The 20,483-nt window shown below is 35.4% G+C and overlaps 1 protein-coding gene across 1 annotated transcript in view; it reads left to right on the forward strand.

The window, feature by feature from the left end:
* Positions 1-20,483, forward strand: part of Hibch (3-hydroxyisobutyryl-CoA hydrolase) — a 77,868-nt gene that overhangs the window by 41,154 nt on the left and 16,231 nt on the right. Inside the window, exons 7-9 of the mRNA XM_027924974.2 lie at positions 13,472-13,550; positions 15,190-15,335; positions 18,196-18,282. Of these exons, the coding sequence (XP_027780775.1) occupies positions 13,472-13,550; positions 15,190-15,335; positions 18,196-18,282 (312 nt within the window). The remainder of the gene's footprint in view (positions 1-13,471; positions 13,551-15,189; positions 15,336-18,195; positions 18,283-20,483) is intronic.

Consider the following 20,483-nt stretch of genomic DNA (forward strand, 5'->3'; position numbering starts at 1 on the left):
TATTTTTTTATCATTTCTTTTTCTTTTCTATTCTTTTCTCTTTCTTTCTTCTCTCCCTCTCTCTCTCGGTTTGCTTCCTTACCTTTTCCCCATATTTACTCTTAAGCATGACCACCCAGATTACGTATAATTTACTAAATGCAAATAGATGAATACTACGAGTCGGTCTCTAGTCCGCCTAAGCCCTTAACTATCCCCAAGTACTCCTGTCTATTCTCTTGTTAATATCCGCCTGCATTTGAGCAACCCCCCAAAGAAGCTAACATATACTAACCTCCATACCATCAAATCGCCCGACCTTAACATAAAATCCTAAGTTCAAACCTCAGTTCTCTATATGCCATCAAAATCTGTAGGACTTTAATGAAACTAATGAATTTACCTTAAATCACAATTAAATCCAACGTCTCTAAACATTGTCTCCCAACACAAAGGAGAGATATTGGAACTATAAAAACCAAAACAAATTTAAAGGAGAAAACAGAAACACAGCAGTCAAACGGAGTTGGAAAGTAACGTGAGCACCATGAAAAAACAAGGGAAAAAAGGATTACAAACAATGCAGGACAACTTAAATTCACAGGAGAACCTAGAAGCATCAGAAAAATGGACAGAGAAAGAACTCAAGGCATACCTAACTCAGATGGAACGGAATCTTAGAGAAGACATTAGACAGCAAGTCCAAACAATGAAAGTATACTTTGAAAACGAATTACATAAGCAAATTCAAATGGCAAAGAACGAGCTCTACCAGGAGAAAGAGATTTTTAAAAAAAATCAAACAGTAATCCTAGAAATGCAGGAAACCATAAACCAAATTAAGAACTCAAAAGAGAATATTACAAATAGACTAGATCAAGTAGAAGTCAGAACATCAGATAATGAAGACAAAGTTTATCAACTTGGAAAGAATATAGTCAACATAGAAAGGATGCTAAGAAATCACCAGGAATCCATCCAAGAGATATGGGATGTCATAAAAAAACCAAACTTGAGAGTCATTGGGATAGAAGAAGGTGTAGAGGTTCAAACCAAAGTAATGAACAATCTATTGAATGAAATAATCTTAGAAAACTTTCCAGATATGAAAGATGGAATGGATTGCCAAATCCTGGAAGCCTACAGGACCCCAAACATACAAAACCGTAATAGACCAACTCCAAGACACATAATTATGAAGATATCCAACATACAGAACAAGGAGAGAATATTAAAAGCTACAAGAGAAAGGAGGCAGATTATATTCAGGGGTAAACCAATTAGGTTAACGGCTGATTTTTCATCACAGACGTTGAAAGCAAGAAGATCCTGGAACAACGTATTTCAAACACTGAAAAATAATGGATTCCAACCAAGAATACTGTATCCAGCAAAATTAAGCTTTAGATTTGACAATGAAATTAAAATATTTCATGATAAACAAAAGTTAAAAGAATTTGCAGCCAGAAAACCAGCAATGCAAGGCATTTTGAGCAAAACAGTAGAAGAAGAGGAATGGAAAAACAGCACCCAAAACTAACAGTGGGAGGTAACTCAGTAAAGGGGAAAAAAAAAATAACCCAAGAGGAAAAACTAGCCATATTAAAATAAATATATAAATAAGCATGACTGGAAGTACAAACCATATATCAATAGTAACCCTAAACGTTAATGGCTTAAATTCACCAATCAAGAGACATAGGCTAGTAACCTGGATTAAAAAAACAAATCCAACAATATGCTGCCTTCAGGAGACTCATGATAGGAAAAGACATACACAGGCTGAAGGTGAAAGGTTGGGAAAAATCATACCACTCACATGGTCCTCGGAAGCAAGCAGGAGTGGCCATACTCATATCAAATAAAATCAACTTCAAACCTAAGTTAATCAAAAGGGATAAAGAAGGACACTATATACTGTTAAAAGGAACCATCCACCAACAAGACATAACAATTATCAATATGTATGCACCAAACAATGGTGCTGCAATGTTCATAAAACAAACTCTCCTCAAGTTCAATAGTCAAATAGATCACAACATGATAATTATGGATGAGTTCAACACACCGCTCTCTCCATTGGACAGATCCTCCAGACAAAAGCTGAATAAAGAAACTATAGAACTCAATAACACAATCAATAACCTAGACTTAACTGACATATATAGAATATATCAACCATCATCAAGTGGATACACTTTCTTCTCAGCAGCACATGGATCCTTCTCAAAGATAGACCATATATTATGCCATAGGGCAACTCTTAGTAAATATAAAGGTGTGGAGATAATACCATGCATCTTATCTGATCATAATGGAATGAAACTGGAAATCAATGACAAAAGAAGGAAGGAAAAATCCTGCATCACCTGTAAAATGATCAATATGTTACTGAATGATCAATGGGTTACAGAAGACATAAAGGAGGAAATAAAATAAAAAAATTCTTAGAGATAAATGAAAATACAGACAAAACATATTGGAATCTATGGGACACAATGAAAGCAGTTTTAAGAGGGAAATTCATTGCCTGGAGTTCATTCCTCAAAAAAAGAAAAAAAACAACAAATAAATGAACTCACACTTCATCTCAAAACCCTAGAAAAGGAAGAGCAAAACAACAGCAAATGTAGTAGAAGGCCAGAAATAATTAAAATCAGAGCAGAAATCAATGAAATTGAAACAAAAAAAAAACCATTGAAAAAATTGATAAAACTAAAATTTGATTCTTTGATAAAATAAATAAGATCGACAGACCCTTTAGCCATGCTAACGAAGAGAAGAAGAGAGAGAATTTAAATTACATACGGGATGAAAAAGGCAATATCACAACGGACACTACAGAAATACAGAAGATAATTTGAAATTATTTTGAAACCCTATATTCCAATAAAATAGAAGATAGTGAAGATATCGATAAATTTCTTAAGTCATATGATTTGCCCAGATTGAGTCAGGAAGATACACACAATTTAAACAGACCAATAACAAAGGAGGAAGTAGAAGAAGCCATCAAAAGACTACCAACCAAGAAAAGCCCTGGACCGGCATAAAAATAGGAAAAGAAGAACTTAAAATATCACTATTTGCAGACGATATGATCCTATACCTAGAAGACCCAAAAGGGTCTACAAAGAAACTACTAGAACTAATAAATGAATTCAGCAAAGTGGCAGGATATAAAATCAACACGCATAAATCAAAGGCATTCCTGTATATCAGCAACAAAACTTCTGAAATGGAAATGAGGAAAACCACCCCATTCACAATATCCTCAAAAAAAATAAAATACTTGGGAATCAACCTAACAAAAGAGGTGAAAGATTTATACAATGAAAACTACAGAACCCTAAAGAGAGAGAGAAGAAGAAGATCTTAGAAGATGGAAAAATGTACCCTGTTCATGGATAGGCAGAACCAACATCATCAAAATGGCGATATTACCCAAAGTTCTCTACAGGTTCAACGCAATGCCAATCAAAATCCCAACGGCATTTCTTGTAGAAATAGATAAAGCTATCATGAAATTCATATGGAAAATCAAAAGACCCAGAATAGCAAAAGCAATTCTAAGCAGGAAGTGTGAATCGGGAGGTATAGCGATACCAGATTTCAAACTGTACTACAGAGCAATAGTAACAAAAACAGCATGGTACTGGTACCAAAACAGGCAGGTGGACCAATGGTACAGAATAGAGGACACAGAAACCAATCCACAAAATTACAGCTTTCTTATATTTGATACAGGGGCTAAAAGCATGCAATCGAGGAAGGATAGCATCTTCAACAAATGGTGCTGGGAAAATTGGAAATCCATATGCAACAAAATGAAACTGAATCCCTTTTTCTCGCCATGCACAAAAGTTAACTCAAAATGGATCAAGGAGCTTGATATCAAATCAGAGACTCTGTGTCTGATAGAAGAAAAAGTTGGCTCTGATCTACATATTGTGGGGTCGGGCTCCAAATTCCTTAATAGGACGCCCATAGCACAAGAGTTAAAAACAAGAATCAACAAATGGGACTTAACTCAAAGTAAAAAGTTTTTTCTCAGCAAGAGAAACAATAAGAGAGGTAAATAGGGAGCCTACATCCTGGGAACAAATTTTTACTCCTCACACTTCAGATAGAGCCCTAATATCCAGAGTATACAAAGAACTAAAAAAATTAAACAATAAGATAACAAATAACCCAATCAACAAATGGGCCAAAGACCTGAACAGACACTTCTCAGAGGAGGACATACAATCAATCAACAAGTACATGAAAAAATGCTCACCATCTCTAGCAGTCAGAGAAATGCAAATCAAAACCACCCTAAGATACCATCTCACTCCAGTAATATCGGCAGCCATTATGAAGTCAAACAACAACAAGTGCTGGCAAGGATGTGGGGAAAAGGGTACACTTGTACATTGCTGGTGAGACTGCAAATTGGTGCAGCCAATTTGGAAAGCTGTATGGAGATTCCTTGGAAAGCCTGGAATGGAACCACCATTTGACCCAGCTATTGCCCTTCTCGGACTATTCCCTGAAGACCTTAAAAGAGCGTACTACAGGGATACTGCCACATCGATGTTCATAGCAGCACAATTCACAATAGCTAGACTGTGGAACCAACCCAGATGCCCTTCAATAGATGAATGGATAAAAAAAATGTGGCATTTATACACAATGGAGTATTACACAGCACTAAAAAATGACAAAATCATGGAATTTGCAGGGAAATGGATGGCATTAGAGCAGATTATGCTGAGTGAAGCTAGCCAATCCCTAAAAAACAAATGTAAAATGTCTTCTTTGATATAATATGAGCAACTAAGAACAGAGCAGGGAGGAAGAGCATGAGGAAAAGATTAACATTAAACAGAGACATGAGGTGGGAGGGAAAGGGAGAGAAAAGGGAAATTGCATGGAAATGGAAGGAGACCCTCATTGTTATACAAAATTACATATAAGAGGATGTGAGGGGAAAGGAAAAAAAATAAAACAAGGGAGAGAAATGAATTACAGTAGATGGGGTAGAGAGAGAAATGGGAGGGGAGGGGGGATAGTAGAGGATAGGAAAGGTAGCAGAATACAACAGTTACTAATATGGCATTATGTTAAAATGTGGATGTGTAACCGATGTGATTCTGCAATCTGTATTTGGGGTAAAAATAGGAGTTCATAGCCTACTTGAATCTAATGTATGAAATATGATATGTCAAGAGCTTTGTAATGTTTTGAACAACCAATAAAAAAAAATTTGAAGTGTCAAGGTGATAGGGATTCAGTTCTGAGTCTAGAGAGGTAAGCAAGGAGTCACATCAGACCTCTAGTATAAGACATGTTAAGTAGTATATCCTGATAGCAACTTGGAGAAGTGTTTAAGGCTTTTAGCAGAGCCATTGAATAGAACAGATTTCCATTTTAGAAAGATAACTTCCTTGTGGGAAGAATGAACTGGAAGCAGGTAGGACTGAGATGAAGAAGTTACTTAGGAAGCTATTGCAGAAATCCAGGTGAGACATTATCATGATTTGAGCTGGAGTAGAGGTAATAAAGGGGCAGAAAATGGGATATATTTACGACAGATATTCAGGAGGCAATTTGGTGGAATTTGATGATAGATTGTATTGACAGATAAAGAGGGCACTGTCTACTAAAATTTGGGAGGCGGAATGCCATGGAGTGAGCTGGTGATGGTGAAGGGAAATGAATTTAATTTGGGGTTTGTTAAGTGAGAGATGCCTGTGGGAAATTCAGTGGGAGTAGTTATTTTGAACAAAAGTGTTTTGTTGATTATATAAATCTGAAATCTGGTTGCTTTCTGGGCAAGGAGTGTTAACTTTGGGATTAGTGTAGGTATAGTGAGCTTTAGAGTAGATGCTTCATACTATAAATTAACTCATAAGTGATTGGTTAACTGGGGAAATGATTTCAATGCAGAAGTCTGGTGCTTTTTTTTTGTTGTTTGTTTTCTGGGGATGCAGAGGTAGGGTGTTGGGAATAAATATATAATTTTTAGCTAAGCAGGAAAATGTGCTTGGCTCAGTTGTACTATGAACAGGAATTCTTTGGTCTGTATTTTAAGAAAGTAAAATAAAACAAATGCCTGTTCCTAGGGTGTCTTCCACCATCATGTAAATCTCCAGGTTTTGGCAAACCCTCTAACACATAGCTGCACTTCTACTTGCATTGTGTTAGCACCTGATAGTTCTATTCTGATTGAAGTATTGCCCTTATTTCTACTTTATTTCTGTGTATTTTAAATGTCTGCTGTGGTAGTCTTTGTTGCTATGGAGCTGCCTGACTGATTTGTCTAAATCACATTTCCAGGACCATTTATAGTTTTAATTAGCATTAAAATTATTAAGTTGTTTAGGTTCTGAACAGACTGCCCCAACTCTTTTTCCTGTAGTCTCTGTGCAGTTTTATAGAACATTAGGATTTGTTTTAAGAAACTCATCATGTTACAGTAGAGATGCCTTATATTGAAAATTTGTCAGTACAAAAGATTATGCATAGAAATGTGACAGAAATAGTGACTATCTCTGCTTCTTTTTATATGTTTGCTTTGTTTTCTGTGTTGTACAGCCTCAGCTTTCTCAGATTTTTGGTTTCCAACCCCATATAATTTCAACTTTTATTTGGCTCTCATATCTTCTGTAACTCAAATTTCAAAAGACCTTTTAGCATATTTGCCTGTCATCAACTGACAACTGCCCACTGTGTTTCTTTTTAAATACCTAAGAGTAAGAACCTTGTCTAATTCACCTCCCTCTCATTTCTCCCCAGGCCTCCAAATTCTAAAAAAAGTCTACATTGGCTGCCCTTGAATCCATTGTTCATCTTCTGTATAGCCCATGCTGAGGGAAGGGAAAAAAGTTTCTAGGCAGAGCCAGTTTCCATAGAGAAAAGGCAGTAATTGGGCACGCAGTGGCCTTCTCTTGTATGTCTTTGTTGCTTCAAAATTATATGATTTATTGAAATTGTAAAAGCTTAAAATTGTGGAGAAATGGCATGAACCCCTGTGGCTAGTGGAATGAGAGCAGGAAGAGCTGTAGAAGCTAAAGTCAGAGAGGTAGCTTGGGCCAGATTACATAGAGCCTTGCAGGCTGTGGAATAGAGTTTGTAATACACACTTCTGCATATGATATATATTATTATATGTAAAATATATATCTGATTTATTCAAATATATCACATTTATTCAAATATACGAGATACATGGAGAAAAGTCTAAAAGGTTACTTACCAAATTGATAATAGCTGTGTGTCTCTAGGGAAGCCTGGCAAGACTAGGACTGAGAACTGTAATGTGTGAAATTCAAAGTTAATTAAAAAAAGGAGAGGTCAGCCAGGTGAGAACTGGAGGTCTGCCTTCTAGGAAGCTCTTGTGGGTCCTAGAGCTCAATAGAACATAATCTGAAACTGTTAATTCAGTCTCTTTTTAAATTTCTTAGCAGCATCTTCCTCAATAGGTATAAAATTTCAGTTATAATATGATAAAAGTAGACAATAGAATATAAGGCAAAGGCCCTTAAAATAGTAAAGGAGATTATTAATGTAACTAATTTTTTTACCAGAATCGTAAGATTTTATTATAGTTTTGAAGTATATACAATCTAATATGGGCTTATCTTGTCAGTTGACTATGTCCTAATGCAGACCTATAATATAAATAATCACAATTATAATCTAAATTATGGATATAACCTAGAAATGTTTACAGCCAAGGTCGTTGTAGGTAGCAAATAAAGAATTTTATTCATTTCCATATTTACAGACATGATCTATTCAATTTTAAGCTTGGAATATGGTACATGAAGTTTATAAGAAATTGTGTGTGTTTCTAAGTATTTTGTAATGAAAGAAAGTTTTTAAGAACTTACAAATGGCTGAACTGAATTTGAAAACAAAGGAGATAAGAAAATTTTGATGAAAAATTAAAAGAATCAAAGAAATGAGTCCCTTTCAATTTTCAAAGATACACTGATTAAAAAGAATTGAGAAGTATAACAATAAAAGAAGTTCTAAATAATGTGAAAAGAGTGTATGTACCACAGGAAATTACCATGATGGGAACTAACATAAACTTGGATGCTTTGTTATCATGTGTACTTATGTTTCAAATATGCTTGGTATTCAAATATCTGTCATATTGCTTTTTTCTGTGACATTCAGTAGGTTTGAAATAGACTTTCAGTAGAATCTTTCAGTAATAAATTTTTAAGAGTTTTGTAATTGGCGTCATTAAATGTTTTTTTTTAATTGTTCTAATTTGCTATACATGATGGCAGAATGTAGTTCAATTCATATTACACATATAGAGCACAATTTTTCAAGTAACTGATTGTACATAAAGTATTTTCATACCATTTGTGTCTTCATACATGTACTTAGGGTAATGATGTCTAACTCATTCCACCATCATCCCTACCCTTTGACTGCTCCTTTCCCCTCCCTCCCCTTTGCCCTGTCTAAAGTTCTTCTATTCCTCCCATGCTCCCCTGCCCCCATCACCATTATGAGTCAGCATCCTCATATCAAAGAAAACATTCAGCGTTTAGTTTTTTGGGATTGGCTTGTTTCACTTAGCATTATATTCTCCGACTTTATCCATTTACCTGCAAATGCCATGATTTTATTCTCTTTTAATGCTGAGTAATGTTCCATTCCATTGTGTATATTTACCAAAGTTTCCCTATTCATTCATCTATTGAAGGGCATCTAGGTTGGTTCCATAATTTAGCTATTGTGAATTGTGCTGCTATAAACATCCATATGGCTGTTTCCCTGTAGTATGCTGGGTATTTTTTTTAATAGTTTTTAGTTGTTGATGGACCTTATTTTATTTATTTGTATGTGGTGCTGAGAATGAAACCTGGTGCATCATGCATGCTAGGCAAGCGCACTACCACTGAGCCAAAACCCCAGCCCTAGTATGCTGTTTTTTTTAAAGGGGGGGGGGGGGAGAAAGAGAGAATATGAATTTTTTAATATTTATTTTTTAGTTTTTGGTGGACACAACATCTTTATTTTATTTTTTATGTGGTGCTGAGGATCAAACCCAGCACCCTGTGAATGCCAGGCGAGCACGCTACTGCTTGAGCCACGTTCCCCGCCCAAGTATTTAAGTTTTTTAAGTCCTTTAGGTATAAACCAAGGAGTGGGATAGCTGGATCAAATGGTGTTTCCATTCCAAGTTTTCCAAGGAATCTCCATATTGCTTTCCAGATTGGCTGCACCAATTGGCAGTCCCACCAGCAATGTATGAGTGTGCCTTTTCCCCCATATCCTCGCCAACACTTATTGTTGTTTGTATTCTTGATAGCTACCATTCTGACTGAAGTGAGACAAAATCTTAGAGTAGTTTTGATTTGCATTTCTCTAATTGCTAGGATGTTTAACATTTTTTCATGTTTGTTGATTGATTGTACATCTTCTTCTGATAAGTGTTGGTTCAGTTTCTTGGTCAAGTTATTGATTGTGTTATTTGCTTTTTTGGTGTTAAGATTTTTGGGTTCTTTATATATCCTAAAGATTAGTGCTCTATCTGCTGTGATTGTGGTAAAGATTTGCTCCCATTCTGTAGGCTCTCTGTTCACCTCACTGATTGTTTTTTTTTTTTAATTTTTTTGCTGAGCAGAAGCTTTTTAATTTGAATTCATCCCATTTATTAATTCTTGGTTTAAATTCTTGCAGTATAGGAGTCTTATTAAGAAAGTTGGGGCCTAATTTGACATGATGGAGATTTTGGCCTACTTTTTCTTCCATTAGGCGCAAGGTCTCTGGTTTAATTCCTAGGTCCTTGATCCACTTTGAGTTTAATTTTGTGCATGGTGAGAGATAGGGGTTTAATTTCATTTTGTTACATGTGGATTTCCAATTTTCCCAGCACCATTTGTTGAAGAGGCTATCTTTTCTCCAATGTTTGTTTTTGGCACCTTTGTCTAATATAAGATAACTGTAGTTAGGTGGGTTAGACTCTGTATCCTCTACTCTGTACCATTGGTCTACAGGTCTATTTTGGTGCCAATACCATGCTGTTTTTGTTACTATTGCTCTGTAATAAAGGTCTGGAATAGTAATGCCACCGGCTACCCTCTTCTGGCTAAGAATTGCTTTGGCTATTCTGGGTCTCTTATTTTTCCAGATGAATTTCATGATTGCTCTATCTATTTCTATGAAGAATGTCATTGGGATTTTGATTGGGGTTACATTGAATCTCTATAGTGCTTTTGGTAGTATGGCCATTTTGACTATTAATTCTGCCTAACAAGATAGATCTTTCCATCTTCTAAAGTCTTCTTTAATTTCTTTCTTTAGCGTGTTGTAGTTTTCATTGCAGAGGTCTTTCACCTCTTTTGTTAAGTTTATTTCCAAGTATTTTATTTTATTTTTTTGAGGCTATTGTAACTGAGGTGGTTTTCCTCATTTCACTTTCAGTGGATTTGTCCCTGATGCACAGAAAAACCTTTGATTTATGGGTGTTGATTTTATATTCAGCTACTTTGCTGAATTCATTTATTAGTTCTAGTAGATTTCTGGTGGAATGTTTTGGGTCTTCTAGATATAGAATCATATTGACTACAAATAGTGGTAATTTGAGTTCTTCTTTTCCTATCCGTATTCCTTTAATTTCTTTCATCTGTTTAATTGCTCTGGCCAGTGTTTCAAGAACTATGTTAAATAGAAGTGGTTACAGAGGGCATCCTGTCTTGTTCCAGTTTTTAGAGGGAATGCTTTCAATTTTTCTCCATTTAGAATGATGTTGGCCTGGGGCTTAGCATAGATAGCCTTTACAATGTTGAGGTATGTTCCTGTTATCCCTAGTTTTTCTAGCGTTTTGAACATGAAGGGATGCTGTATTTTATCAAATGCTTTCTCAGTGTCTATTAAGATGATCATATGATTTCTTATCTTTGAGTCTATTGATGTGATGGATTGCATTTATTGATTTCTATATGTTTAACCAACCTTGCATTCCTGCGATGAATCCTACTTGATCATGATGCAATAGGTTTTTTTTTGTGTGTGTGTGTGTGTGTGTGTATTCGATTTGCCAGAATTTTATTGAGAATTTTTGCATCTATATTCATTAGAGAGATTGGTCTGAAGTTTTCTTTCTTTGATGTCTTTTTCTGGTTTTGCAATCAGGATGATATTTTGGCCTCATAGAATATGTTTGGAAGTGTTCCCTCTTTTTTTATTTCATGAAATAGTTTGAGAAGTATTGGTATTAGTTCTTCTTTAAAGGTCTTGTAGAACTCACTTTTGTATCCATCTGGTCCTGGGCTTTTCTTGGTTGGTAGGCTTCTGATGGCATCCTCTATTTCCTTACTTGAAATTGATCTGTTTAAATTGTGTATATCATGGAGTTTGGGTATATCATATGCCTCTAGAAATTTGTTGATGCCTTCGATATTTTCTATTTTATTGGAGTACAAATTTTCGAAATAATTTCTAATTATCTTCTTTATTTCTGTAGTGGCCATTGTAATATTTCCTTTTTTCATCACGGATGTTAGTAATTTGAGTTTTCTCTCTCCTTCTCTTTGTTAGCATGGCTAATGTTTTATCAATTTTACTTATTTTTTAAAAGAACCAACTTGTGTTTTGTCAATTTTTAAAAATTGTTTCTTTTGTTTCAATTTCATTGATTTCAGCTCTGATTTTAATTATTTTCTGTCTCCTACTGCTTTTGGGGTTGATTTCTTCTTCTCTTTCTAGGGCTTTCAGATGTAATGTTAGGTCATTTATTTGGTGACTTTTTCTGCTTTTAAGGAATGAACTTTATGCAATGAACTTTCCTCCTAGAACTGCTTTCATAGTGTCCCAGAGATTTTGATATGTTGTATCAGTGTTCTCATTTACCTCTAAAATTTTTTTAAATCTTCTCCTTGATATCTGTTGTAACCCATTGTTCATTCAATATCATATTCTTTAGTCTCCTGGTGTTGGAGTAGTTATTTTTTATTTTATCATTGATTTCTAATTTAATTCCATTATTGTCTGATAGAATGCAGGGTAGTATCTCTACTTTTTTGTATTTACTAAGATTTGCTTTGTGGCATACCATATGGTCTGTTTTAGAGAAGGATCCATAGCTGCTGAGAAGAAAGTGTATTTGCTCGTTGATGGATAATATGCTCTATGTATGTCAGTTAAGTCTAAGTTATTGATTATATTGTTGAATTTTGTAGTTTCTTTGTTTAGCTTTTGTTTGGAAGACTATCTATTGGTGAAAGAGGTGTGTTAAAGTCTCCCAGAGTTATTGTGTTGTGATCTATTTGACTCTTGAACTTGAAAAGAGTTTGATTGATGAACATAGGTGTTCATTGTTTAGGGCATATATATTTATAACTGTTATGTCTTGTTGATGTATGGTTCCCTCAAGCAGTATGAAATGACCATCTTTATCCCTTTTGATTAACTTTGGCTTGAAGTCTATTTTATATGAAGATGGAAACCCCTGCTTGCTTACGTAGACCATGTGAATGGTATATTTTATCCCAACCTTTTACCTTTAGTCTGTGGGTGTCTTTTCCTATGAGATGAGTCTCCTGAAGGCAACATATTGTTGGGTCTTTTTTTTTTTTTAATCCAATCTACCAGCCTATGTCTTTTGATTGGGGAGTTTAAGCCATTAACATTTAGGGTTATTATTGAGATATGATTTATATTACCGGTCATTTTGTTTATTTTTGATATTTAGCTTGACTTGGTTTCTCTTTTGGTTGGCTTTTCTTTTATTGTAGTTCTTGCCTTTGCAGATTTTCATTATTGTTTTTCATTTCCTTCTCGTGGAATATTTTGCCAAGAATCTTCTGTAGTGCAGGCTTTCTTGCTGTAATTTCTTTTAAATTTTGTTTATCATGGAACGTTTTTATTTCATCACCAAATTTGAAGCTTAATTTTGCTGGATATAAGATTCTTGGTTAGCATCCATTATCTTTTAGAGGTTGGTATATGTTGTTCCAGGATCTCCTGGCTTTGAGAGTCTGGGTTGAAAAATCTGAGATCTGAATTGGTCCTCATTAAATGTTTATCTGAGAAAAATGATGTTGCTCATTTTATTTGATGAAATAAGTAAGTAGAATGTGTTAAATATTCTTTTTAAAATCATTGAAATTTGATAGAATAGCTTGGTTGTGCTTTTTGAATTATGGTGCCACTCACAAGCAACACTTGGTGGTTCTGAGAAAAGTCAGTATTCCTACATCTTTGCCACATTTGTTTTGAAATGAGAGGGAAGTGGGGAAGAGAACATGAAACACTACTGATTGAAAACATCTACGTTAAAACAAATTAGTTTCAGATTTCAGGGATTCCCTTTTTTTTGGTCTGGTAAGTTCATCTGAAATTGTGTGGTTTGGGTCTTCTCTCCAACCCATTTTCTGGAACAAATTCCTATGAATATAATTTACTTGCTTTGTATTATTTGTTTTTATGCTTTCAATTTTTACGGTGTTTTTTAACCAAAAATTTTTTCTTATTTCCCTAGGGAGTTGGTATCTCAGTTCATGGACAATTCCGAGTGGCTACTGAGAAGTCTGTTTTTTCAATGCCAGAAACAGCAATAGGTAAAAAATCATTTTTTCATGATTACTTTCAGAATCATCTTCCTTTGAAACACTTAAGCTTATACTGTTGTTGAAGGAATGAAGTAATGGAATCTTGTGTGAGATATAACAAAGAAAGGTTGGAAATATTATGAACAACTTTATAAAGGAAAGCAAGCAAGAGAAACCTCACAGTAACTCCAGGTTTATACCTTGAGTTTCCAACCTTGGTGTGGTCCTTCATTTGGGAAAGTTAAGCTAAGAGGCCAAGGAGACCAAGGCATCTAGAATTCCCAGAAGAGAGGACCACAGAGGAGAGAGTTGCAGACAGAACTCTGGAGCTCTGATTCTTGTGTAAGGAGGAGGTAGCCTAGTTTCAGGTCCAGGCTTTGCAATACTTAGAGGTCAAGCAGAGGAAGTAGAGCCAGCAAGGGAGACTGGAAAGATACAGCCAGTGGGAGAATGTGTGTGTATGTGTATTATCCTGGAGGGAAGAATGTGTTTAAGGATGGGAGGGTGCTTTCACTTGGGCAGAATACCATTGAGTCTCTGGGCAAGAAGAGGAGCAGAATGTTGGGCAAATGTAAGAAGGCCACAGTGGCTGGAGTTTAGTGGCTAGTAAGAGATACAGAAAGTGGTCAAGGGCCCTGAAGGATTTTGATAAAGATGATTGTTCTTATCCAAGACAATCAGGAAACTGTGAGAGGGTTTTAAGGAGTGCAATACTCTGATCAAAATTCGAGTTTTAAAAAGATCACCCTGGCTAAGAGAAGGTGTCAAGGTGGATGGTTGTTTCCTTTACTGAGGTGGGTAATGACAGGAGTGGGGAAGGTCAGGAGTTCAGTTTATTTTTATGTACAGTAGCATGCTGCTTATTCTCTTAATTATAAGAATCTTTGTTAAGTAGAACTAGAAAGAATTTTTGAGGTTTTGTTTTTATCTCAACTTCATTACGTTAAGTAACCTCAAAATAGCTGTATGAGTTAAACAGCTAGGGCATCACTGTTGTTTAAAGAAGTTCTTAAACACCGAAAAATAGTATACTGGTAACTAACTGTATAGATACTACTTCCAATTGTTGTAAGTAGAGAGGGGAATTTTAAAAATACTGATGGCTAAGGAAAGAGTAAATGCATGTGATTAGTATCAATTACATACTGATGGTTTAATAGAATGAATGGTATTGCACTAGTCTTTAAATATCTAGAATATTAGATAATTGATTAAGTTTCAGAGATGATTTAAATGTTTGTGATTAATTTTCCCATAATAACCCTTGTATTATGTATTTTTCCCCTATGTTTATCATTTGGAAAGAATATTTTTTCCAATTTTTATCTATTTCAGAGATTCTTAGAAAAGTAAATTGATGACAGGAAAATTTAGGTAGAATTATTGAGTACTTCAAGTACACAAAACAAGTATCATCCGATACTTTCTGCCTTCTATAGAAATGAGACATGAAGATTTTGAAAATACCCCAATCATCACAACTTGTAGTAAGTTCTTTGTGACATTGGTTAAATTTAGTATTTAGTTTAATAATATTTGTAGTGTAGATTTATACTCCAGAGAAATGGCTATGTGACTTAAAGGAAGGAGGTTTTATTCATTTCTTATTTGAGTCATTGTTATTTCTCTTTATTATGTTTAATTCCAGGACTGTTCCCTGATGTGGGTGGAGGTTATTTCTTGCCAAGACTTCAAGGAAAACTGGGTTACTTTCTGGCATTGACAGGATTCAGACTAAAAGGAAGAGATGTGTACAGAGTAGGAATTGCTACACACTTTGTAGATTCTGAAAAGGTAATTGGATGTTGACATGGAATGTGGAGGTACTATAAATGGTTGAAATAACAGGTTTTTGGTAGACATGGGTGTGAATTTTGATTTATTGCTTTTAGCTGTGCAACTGTTTCAGTTAGATTTTTTGTTGTGACCAAAGGACCTGAAAAGAACTTAGAGAATGAAAGGTTTATTTTGGCTCACAGTTTCAGGAGTTCCATCTATAGTCAGCCAATTCCATTCCTCTGGATCTGAAGTGGCAGAACATTGTGGCAGAAGGGCATGGCAGAGGAAAGCAGCTCAAGACATGGCAACCAGGAAGCAAAGAGAAGTCTTTGCTCACCAGGGACAACCCCAAAGGCACACCTCCAATGACCTACCTCCTCCAGCCATACCCCAACTCCCTACAGTTACTCCATAAGATTAACTCTCATAATCTAAATATTTCACCTCTGAACATTCTTGAATTGTCTTAGCTTTTGGAGATACCTCATATCTAAACCATAACATCAACCTTGGAGAAGGTGCTTAAGGTTTCCAATTCTGTTTCCTCATGCAAAATGGAGATGATAATACTTGGATTCAGGGCTGTTTTGCCTGGCATCTTTAGTGAATATTTTTTAATGAATAAATAGAATGTTAAAAAAAACCTATGTTAAGAAAATCTAATTATATGATATCTAAATTTAAAGATAGGCTTTTATGAAGACATTTCTGAAAGAGTCTGTTGTGGTAAGTTTCCCTAGTGCATTTAAAATAATTGCATTTGTAAAATATCATCTTGACTTCTATCTATTTATTTATTGTGTATTGGGAATTGAACCTAGGGCCTCACACATGCCAGTCAACTGCTCTACCACTGAGCTACATCCCCAGCCCTTGGTCTTGACTTTTCTTAAACATATCTGTCTTGTACAAGGAATACATGTTACTTATCTTCATTTTTTTTTTTTTTCTAGTAGTATGGCCAATTTTCTTAGGATAGCATAGCATAGTAGCAAAGAGTATACAAATAGACTGAGTTTAAAACCTACCTTGAATTTAGCCTCTCTGGTTTCCTGGTTTTCCGTCTGCAAAAGGGAGATGATAATATTTCCATAATAATCAAAACTCTTTGTGTTACATGTAACAAACCTAAACAAATTAATTTGAGGTGATTTTGTCCCAGAATTCTCAATAAAAGGCCTGTGATTTATTCTACTTTACCTTGCTTAGTTCACCCTGACTTATATTATATATATTTGAACCATATGGGTGGGTGGAATACACTGACTGCCCCATAGGTTCTGGATAATGCACTTCATCTTTGGAACCAGAGAGTGAAGTCCACTTCTCAGGAAGCATGTGGTCTTCAATGAATATCTGATCTTGAGGAAAAGGTGTTTGGAGTTAGAGGAAGGAATATTATAAAAGTTAAATTAGAAAATTTGTGTTTCATGCTTAGCTGTATAACTGACATACAGTAAGCATTCAGATTTTAACTGTTAGTATTTTAACACAATTTTCTCTGTGTATTTATTTATTTTTTTTAAGAGTTAACCAGAATTTTCACTGAGAATTTCTTGTGTTACACAGGATGTCCCACTTGTACCCATGTGTCTACTTTATAACATTCTATTTGGGGCACTGATACCAGAGATTGCATTAATTATTGGATTATTTTACAAATGCTTAAGGACTGTTAAAAATATAATTCTTTAATGTCATGCATCCTCTCTGACCTACCAGCCATTAACATAAACCAGTTGGATAGCATAAAAATGTATCATTTGCTTGCTAATAGAATTCCCTTTATTAACTTTATAAATTGGCTGTGCCATTTTTTATGTTAGTAAACCTTGATCTTGGTCCATTATGGATCCTATGAGGTATGTGAAGTGTGAGAAATTGAAGGTTGTTCCTGTACACTGTTATGAGGGCCTTCCATCTCATCTGGTTGAAGTTGCAGATCTTCCTATTGTGGGTATCTTCAGTCACATTGAGTAAGCAGCTGTTTCATCCTTCCCTTGAGCCATGGGCATTCCATTGTCCACTCTGGAAGGACATTCTTGATTATAGTAGAACTTAGCTAAGGATAAAAGAGGGAAAACTGATGTGCAGTGCTTTTCTCTGTCAACTTGCCTAATAATAATACCTGTAGCAGATAAACAGCCATTCTTAGGACCTATAGGAAATACAGAAATGAGTAATACCCATTGAAGATGGGTTTAGAAGTGGGTACAAAAGGTAGATAAACACGTCTCATCTGGCAGTATAAAGCATGACACGTATAAAAACAGGATACATGCTAAGAAAGTACTCAAAATGTTGAAAGAAAGAGCATACCTGTAAGAAAGGATTAGATGACCTTCCCGTGAATATCATCAGAAAAAGGCAAATAGAGTAGATAAACATAAATAAAATAAATCAACCTCATGGCCAGGAAAACATTAGCTATGTTTTGGAAATAGAGAAAAGTCTCATTTAGTTGTAGAATAGATATGTGAATGACTAGATGGAGAAGTGGCAGTGATGACAGTAGCCCCTAGTTAAGTGTGTTAATTTTACTTAGAATTAATTTAAAATAAAATTTATAAATCAAATCTTTGATTACAATACAGGTTGAGTATCTTTTATCTGAAATGCTTGGGACTAGAAGTGTTTTGGATTTTGGATTAGGGATACTCAACTTGCGCCACATTTCAAGTGCTCCTTAGTATCTTCCATCTCTTATCTGTTCCTGCTAAGGCAACATTTGCTGTGTGGGAATGACTCAGTTTAAGAGAGCATTTTAAGATAAGATTCTAACAAAGAGAGATTTTTAAAAAAATGAAAGTTAATTTTAAAAAAACCTTTCTGTTTCTATGGGTTTCAAATGTTTATCTTTTTATTTCCCCCGTAGGTGAGCATGTTAGAGGAAGATTTGGTAGCATTGAAATCTCCTTCAAAGGAAAATGTCGCAGATGTCTTAGAAACCTACCATACACAGGTGATCTTCTCAATGCTTTTACCCTAGGTTTTAATTTATGGGGAAAGTGAAGTGATTAAAAACTTATCAGTTGGTAAATAGTATAGTTTGTGGATGTAAATAAATATACTGGGGATTGTTTTACTTTAAAGCTTGGGGAGAGGACCAGTGCTTTGTTGTTAGAGTAGTCATCTGATAAGATGACTTCTTACTGTGCACAGCTCCTCTCCTCACCGCTGGAGAACCTCAGCACAATGTCTTCCGAGGGCTTTTCACAACACAGTGTGGCATTTCTGTAATGGAGATTCAGTGTTCACACTGTTGTATGGAGCTGCTAAATATCTATCTATAATAATATATTGCAGTGTTCGGTTTAATTCTTAAGTTATCTAACTTGATTTTTCTTGTAAAAGCCAAGTATAAAAGCACTATGCAACTCTAATTACACATCTTATTGAATACATACTTCTTCCAAAAAACCACTAAAATTATAATTGGGGAATAAAAAAGGCATAAAACCACAAAGTCAAATAGAACAGAAGAGGAGACAATGGAAGACATGTCAACGTACTAGGAGCTTGAATTCTAGGATTTTTTTTTTTGGTGTGTGTGTGTGTGTGTGTGTGTTGGTGGGAATTGAACCCAGGGCCATACACATGTGAGGCAAATATTCTACCACTGAGCTACACCCCCGGCCCAACATTTTGGGAGCTTGAAATCAGCAGGCGCAGGTAGTTATACCTGAGAATGCTAAAATCATCCTTCAATGTGGGAAAGACAATAAGAAATCAGCTGATTCCTGGTATAGACCCTTTCCAAGGAATCAGGGCCCTCTGAAAACTGGGTTATAGGGCTAGGGCTATGACTCAGTGGAAAAGTTTTTGCTTAACATGCTCAAGGTCCTGAATTCAATCCCCAGCACCGAAAAGAGAAATTAGATTAAAGCCTGGAGTGGGGAAGAAAAGCAAGAAGTTTTTTTGTTTGTTTGTTTTTGTTGTTATTTCGTTTTTGAGATAAAATGTTTCACTATATTGCCCAGGCTCTGGGCTTAAACTACCAATTCTCCTGCCTCAACTCCCAGGAGCTGGAGTTACAGGCATATACCACCATGCCCAGCTAAATTGTAAGTTTTTAAAAGCAGAACTCTAGAAGTCTTCCTTCTGTATAACCCAGAGCAACTGTCTTCACATAGCATGGCAGCAGAGTAGAATCTTACTCCGAGGACAGATGTGGTTGAGATCCTCCTGTATTCTTAAGAGGTGGAATGTAACTAAATGGGAAGACCCATAGCAGCAGTTGGCTTAGAGAACCAACATATACATATAAAGTTTCCTAACTTCAGATCTTCACAGAAAAAGAAGTATTGCTAGGGCAAGAGTAAGAAATTTAAATACAATAGCAAAAATGGAAAAACCCTACAACAGATAGATTAAAATTGACATTGAAGAAAACTCCAGGATAAGAGGAAGAAAAGGATAATGAGTGGAAAAGAAAGAGAAGCGAAGGCCAATGTGTAACTATTAGGAATTTATTACAGAAAAGACAAAGGATGAAATATTGAGAGAAACTGTACAAAAAGTAACCGAGAAATAAAGAACTCAAGTGCAGATTGACAGGGTCACTGAGTATTTGATGTAATAATGTGATTATAGAGCTTATGAGGATTCTATCCATTTTTGTCAGAGCACTTAACAGTCTTTCACTTTATCAAATTGGGTAAACATGAATTGGATTATGATATGTGGAGATTGAAAAGCCTTACCAAAGAGTTCTGTTAAATGTGTAAGTATTAGTCTGTAGGAAAGTCATCTTGGATTTATTCAGTACTTTTGTCAGTGATTTAGGTGAGAATGTTGACAGAATTTTGACCAAATTGATTTGAAACTAAGAAAATAAGTTAGGTAAAAGTACATGAATGTAAAAATACTTTGAATTTAGAGGAATCTATTTAATAGTAACTATTGAAATTTAATGAACATATGTGAGAACCACCCAAAGTACCAAATTTATAAGTACTGTTTTCTTTTTCTGGAGGTCAGAGCTGCAGGGACACCAGTAATATAGTAGGAATTTCCAGATCGGATAGAAAGTTGGCAGGATGATCTCTCAGATCCCTTGAAATCCTTAAACTCACAGATACATTTAAATGAGCCGTGTGGGTGGCGTTTGGGAGAATTCCCCCGGGAGTGTGTGTGGAGTGTGCTGGTGGAGTTCAGAAATAA

Source organism: Marmota flaviventris, chromosome 11 (assembly GCF_047511675.1).
Source record: "Marmota flaviventris isolate mMarFla1 chromosome 11, mMarFla1.hap1, whole genome shotgun sequence".
NCBI lineage: Eukaryota > Metazoa > Chordata > Mammalia > Rodentia > Sciuridae > Marmota > Marmota flaviventris.